At 63.7% G+C, this 5291-nt stretch overlaps 1 protein-coding gene across 1 annotated transcript; it reads left to right on the forward strand.

Moving 5' to 3' along the window:
• Window positions 1–97: 97 nt before the first annotated feature.
• CHLRE_04g217903v5 (uncharacterized protein) lies at window positions 98–5291 on the forward strand. The gene is made up of 10 exons (XM_043061739.1): window positions 98–195; window positions 268–493; window positions 780–889; window positions 1388–1430; window positions 1593–1700; window positions 2044–2108; window positions 2487–2568; window positions 3313–3396; window positions 3662–3759; window positions 4066–5291. Exons 1-10 carry the CDS (start codon window positions 179–181, stop codon window positions 4133–4135), a joined length of 903 nt encoding a protein of 300 aa, XP_042924995.1. The 5' UTR covers window positions 98–178; the 3' UTR covers window positions 4136–5291.

The following is a 5291-nucleotide window of genomic DNA, read 5'->3' on the forward strand; positions in this document are numbered from 1 at the left end:
GAATTCTATCGGGTGCGGGCTGGGCGCGCAGGCATAGGGGGGGCGCGGCGCTCTTGTGGCACACGCGTTCAGGCTGGTGTCGCAGTGGGGTTCAGTCTGAGCGCCACACGCGGGGCCTCGCTGGCGGGTTGCTGCTCCCGGCAGACTTCATCGACCGCATACCGCACTCACTACCTCCATGCACATATTTACATGGCAATGAGCGGTGTAAGGGATTCTGCACGCCTTGGCAACTCACATAACATAATGCACGGCTGTGGCACGCAGGCGCAAGTCCAAGTCGGGCTCGGCCGCTGCGCCCGACGCCTCGCCCTCCTCCCCCGGTCCCAGCCCCTCGCCCGTCTCCTCCCCCGTCCCGCCGCCCAGCGCCGGCGGCAGTAGCAGTGGCGGCGGCGGACTGACGGCGGCGGCGGTTGCTACAGCCACCGTTGAGGTCAGCACGATGTCGGCGGTTGCTACAGCCTCGGTGGACTCGGACTCGGAATATACCATGGTGGGTCCGGGGTGGTGGGGAGGGCTGTGGCAGGGGGGCTGGGCGGCAGCCGCGGCTTTGCCGGGGTGATCAGTTAGGGCCAGGCATGTGCACGCGGCATGTGCACAGACGGCGGAATGTAGGTGGGTGGGCACAAGGATACCTTGCATGTCGCGGCGCTCTGGGCTCTTCGCGTAAACCCCCGCCAACCGCCAACCGCATCCTCGTGTGACCGCTCCCGCTTCTAAGCTTTTTCTCCCTGCCCCGTTCCTGTGTGTCTGTTCATTCATTCCTTCACGCCTCACAGGCGGGCGGCGCGGACGCCAACACCAGCCACGTGGGCAACCAGATTGTGGCCTTTGCGCGCCGGCAGCCGCGGGCGCTGGTGCTGGACTGCGCCTACCGCCCCATCAACGTGTGAGTCCCGATGGCGGGTGGGTGGGGGGGGGGTGGAGGTGGAGTGGGTGGTGGTGTGGTGGTGGTGGTGGTGGAGGCGGAGTGGGGGGTGGTGTGAGTGGCGGGGCGGTGGTGTCGGTGGAGTTGTAGATACCAGCCCAAACTAAACCAAACCCAATGCAATAGAGCGAGGAGGAGAGCGTGGTCGATGCTTGACAACGGAGTGGCACGCGACAATGGGGGTTGGTACGGGGTAAGAGGTACAAGCTCGCCTCCTCCTACGCAGGGGCAGGGTGGAAAGTCAGAAAAACAAAGCAACAGGCCATCAGCTCGGGATTTGCTGGCACCATACGAGCCGACCAACCTGCAGCGCAAACTAGGCGTCCGCTCCACGGCTGCCTCCGCCTGCTGCAAGCAATACCTGTTACCGTCCTTCCCACCCTTCACGACTCCCGCCCTTTCCACTCCTTCCCACTCCCTTCCCACTCCCTTCCCGATTCCCTCCCTGCCCCTTCGCAGCCTGACCTGGTACAAGGCCTTCCACTTCGAGTACTACGGCCGGGTGCGTTCCGCCGGGAGCGGTTGGTCGGTTAGGGCATTGTCCTGCCTGGACCCTCTCCCCCTCCCCCTCTCCCCACGCTCTCTCCCTCCCCCTCTACCCCCTCTCCCACCTCCCCCCACCCTCTCCCCCTCTCTCCCTCCCCCCCGCCGCCTGCCCCCTCAGGGCGAGGTGCTGGAGTACTACCCGCCCCCCGCCGTGTGCTCCACAGGCAGCGGCGAGCACCCGCTGCCCGCAGTGCTGCGCGTGCCGCAGTACACGGCGGACGTGCAGGTGCGGGCGCCAGGGGTGGAGGGTTTTGAATGGGGTGTAGGTGGCTTGGGCTGGGCCTATGATAGAGGGAAGGAGGGGGCTGGGAGGGGAGGCGGGCGGACTGCTTTGGACTGTGTCGGCCACAGATGGCTGTGTGAACAACTGCAACTGCCCCTGTACCGCCGGAGATGCCGCTGCCGATGACCCTGCCATTTCCGCCTCCCCTGCTTCAAATCGCCTTTTCATGATTCGTCATGCCCGCAACCCCCTCCCCCAATTAATCATGAATGTAGCCCCCACCCCATGCCCATCCCCTAATGTTTTAACCTTGCAGCCCTCCCTGCCCACCCTCCCCGGCCTGCAGGACTTGTGCTCCCGCGTGGCTTGCACCCGGCGCAACATCATGGTGCGGGACGGCTTCTGCTGCCAGTGAGTGGCGGGGGGGCGGGGCAGGGCGGGGCGGGGCGGGGCGGGGCGGGGCGGGGCGGGGCGGAGGTAGGGAGGAGGGGAACACGCTTCGGAGGAGGGCAAGATTGTCTACCGTCGACCACTAAACTATGATCATGCATGTAACCCCTCCCCCTATTACAACGCTTGCATCAATCGGCCATCCTGCATCGATCACCCTCCCCCCCCATCGTCGGTAACGCTTGATGTTCCGCAAGATGGTCTACCGTCTACCACTTCCTTAACTAGACATGCATGGAACCCCCCTCCCCCGCCCTCATTTTCGTTGGGTTTGGTTTAGTTTGGGCTGGTATTTACAACCCCCTCCCCTCCCCGCCCCGCCCCCCTCCCCCCCGTCAGGTACTGCGGCTCGCGGCGTGACCTGACCATTGACCACGTGCACCCGGCCAGCAAGGGCGGCAGGGAGACCTGGGACAACCTGGTGAGGGGGTGGCAGGAGGGGGAAGGGGGGTTGTAAATACCCCAGCCCAAACTAAACCAAAACCAACGAAAACGAGCGGAGTACGGGCAGAGGCGTTAGTTGCAAGCGATAATACTTATGGGATGTGGCCGAGGCGTCGTGGAGCAGCAGGGTGAGCGGCGCCGGCGATAAATGTCGCCGCCCGGGCTCGGTGGCGCGCACAACAGCACAGGACAGGCAGGGGGGTTGTACGTACTAGCCCAAACTAAACCAAAACCAATGGGACATGGTGTATGCCGGAGCCCAATCAAGTAGGTCCCAAAAGTCAAGAAATTGTCGGGAGGGGGCTTAAGAGGTGAACAGGGCGGAGGTCGGTGTGGACTAGAGATGTTTGGCGGGGCGAGCAATGGGGTGTCAAGCGCCCAAATCCAGCACGGCAGCCATGAAAGGAAAGGGTTCCAAGAGCAGTTGGTTGCCGTGCGTGTGCATCGGGTCCCGCTGTCCCACTCTCCGCCCTGTCTTTCACTGTGCCAACCCCGCCCACCGGCCCTCACTTCACTTGCCGACTGTCGCCGCCCCTCGCATGTGCCCCCACATGCCCGTACCTGCCCTCATATGCCCTCACGTGCACCTTTTACCCGCCCCGCCCCACCCCTCAACCGCCTCCACCTTCCCTCACCCACCCCCTCACCCGCCCCCTCACCCGCCCCCTCACCGGCCCCCTCACCGGCCCCCTCACCGGCCCCGCCCCTCCCCCGCCCTCAGGTGACTGCCTGCATGCGCTGCAACCAGAAGAAGAGCGACCGCAGCCTGGCGCAGCTGGGCTGGAAGCTCAAGCGCAAGCCCAAGGTGGGCGGAGGGGGGTAGACAGGCAGGGCGGTGAGGGTGCGGGTGGATATCGTGGTGTGGGTGGTGCGGGTGCTGGTGCTGGTGCGGATGGTGCGGGTGCTGGGCCAGGTCACCCGGCGTCTGAAATGCGATGTGCCTCCCTGTCATCTCCCAACCCAAACACAAACCCAGCCCAACCAACCAAAACCAAACCCAGCCCAACCAAAACCAAAACCAGAACCAACTCAAACCCAACCCAACCCGACCGGATCCAACCCAACCACAGGAGCCGACCCCCTTTGAGATCGGCATCGTGGCCGGCATCGCCACCGCCGACATCCTGCGCCCGCCGCCCGAGTGGGAGGCCTACATCGCGCCCTACAGGTGGCGGGGAGGGGGCGGGGAGGGGGTGTAGGTGTGGAGGGGTGTGGAGTGGGGTGTAGAGTGGGGTGTGGGTGTGGAGGGGGCGGCGGCGTGTGGAGGGGGTGTGGGGTGCGTGGAGGCCATGGGCTTGGGCGGGAGGGGGGGAGCGCCGTTGTGGAGGGCACGGGGCTTTGAGACGCCGCGTGGTTGCGATGGTGCGATGGTGCCCGCAACACGCGCCTCTCTCACGCATACACACACACACACACACACACACACACACACACACATGAACACACACACACACACACACACACACGCACGCAGGGAGCGGCTGGAGACGTACCGGCAGGCGGCTGTGGAGGCGGGGCTGCTCAACCTCATCGACGACGAGTAGAGAGGAGGAGGAGGAGGAGGGTTGAGGGCGAGAGGAGGAGGAGGAGAAGGAGGAGGGTTGAGGGCGAGAGGAGGCGGGTCAGGGGTGAGAGGAGGAAGGAACTGTGGTTGCGAGGAGGAGGGGCGGGGAGAAGGAGTGGACTAAATGCTAAAGACGTGCGGCCGGCTGGCAGCGGGTCGCGAGGCTGTGAGGGGAGGCCCTGTGAGAGGCAATGTGTGGGGAGGTGGTAGCTGCGGTGTGAGGCGGCATGCGCTTGCAAGCAGCACGGGCCCCACAGCGGCAGCAATTGGAGAGAAGAGCCGTAAGTGTGTGGGGCGGACGGGGGAGTAGTAGGGACACGGTGTCCGGGTTGGTGCTGCATGCGTTGTCTCGGTTGATTGTGTACGACGACAGCGACCATGTGATCTGGAGGGGCGGGTCCTTGCGCGCGGGGGTTACTGCTGCCCACTGACGGGCGGAGCCGGCCGGTGTTGTGCGGCACTACTTTGGCCGCAGGCAGTCCAGTAGCAAGGAAAGAGAAGAAGCTGAGCGTATGCTTACCTCCTGGATGCCAGGTCGGCGGGCCGCCAGGGCGGGACAGAGATGCCGCGTTGTATGTGTACGTGCTTGTTCCACTGCGTGCTTTGGATGTACTTTTACGGATTTTCATGTTGTATGCTTCGAGTTTGTCAGGATTGGAGGTTGGCACATCGCCGGGGCCTTACAAGGAGCCTGGCTCAGTTGACTTGTGTGAGACATGTACGATGGGCACATATACGCAGTGCACGTTTCGGCGTGTGCTTGCGCTTTCCTTACTTTACTAACCGCCTTTTGATTGTGGTTGTGTATGGGCGGTATGAGTGTGGGGGTGACGCTAGCTGAGTAGTCTACCTTCGTGGTCTGTGGATTGCGGTAATGTCGGGAAGGCACGCCATTTTGTTCTTTGATACATGTGGCGGACCATTTAGCTTGACTGGTATGGAGGGAGTTTGAGTGGTTGGATCTGTGCCTGCATGGGCGCATGGCAGTGATGGCAAGCAAACAGGAGGCGCGCGGGTCCTCGGCCTGCCTGCGTGTTGGACGGAATGCGTGGTGGGGCAGGTCCGAAGACAGGGCCGGGACCAGTGTATGCGTGCGCGTCTCTTATAACACTTGCCGATTGTAAACCGGTAGTCCT

This window comes from Chlamydomonas reinhardtii, chromosome 4, assembly GCF_000002595.2.
Source record: "Chlamydomonas reinhardtii strain CC-503 cw92 mt+ chromosome 4, whole genome shotgun sequence".
In the NCBI taxonomy this organism is placed as follows: domain Eukaryota; kingdom Viridiplantae; phylum Chlorophyta; class Chlorophyceae; order Chlamydomonadales; family Chlamydomonadaceae; genus Chlamydomonas; species Chlamydomonas reinhardtii.

Excerpts from the sequence above, each read along its gene's own strand:
- CHLRE_04g217903v5 (XM_043061739.1), top strand. Across the intron at positions 494-779 it reads CGGACTCGGAATATACCATG|GCGGGCGGCGCGGACGCCAA; the intron begins GTGGGTCCGGGG and ends CACGCCTCACAG. Across the intron at positions 1,431-1,592 it reads ACTTCGAGTACTACGGCCGG|GGCGAGGTGCTGGAGTACTA; the intron begins GTGCGTTCCGCC and ends CTGCCCCCTCAG.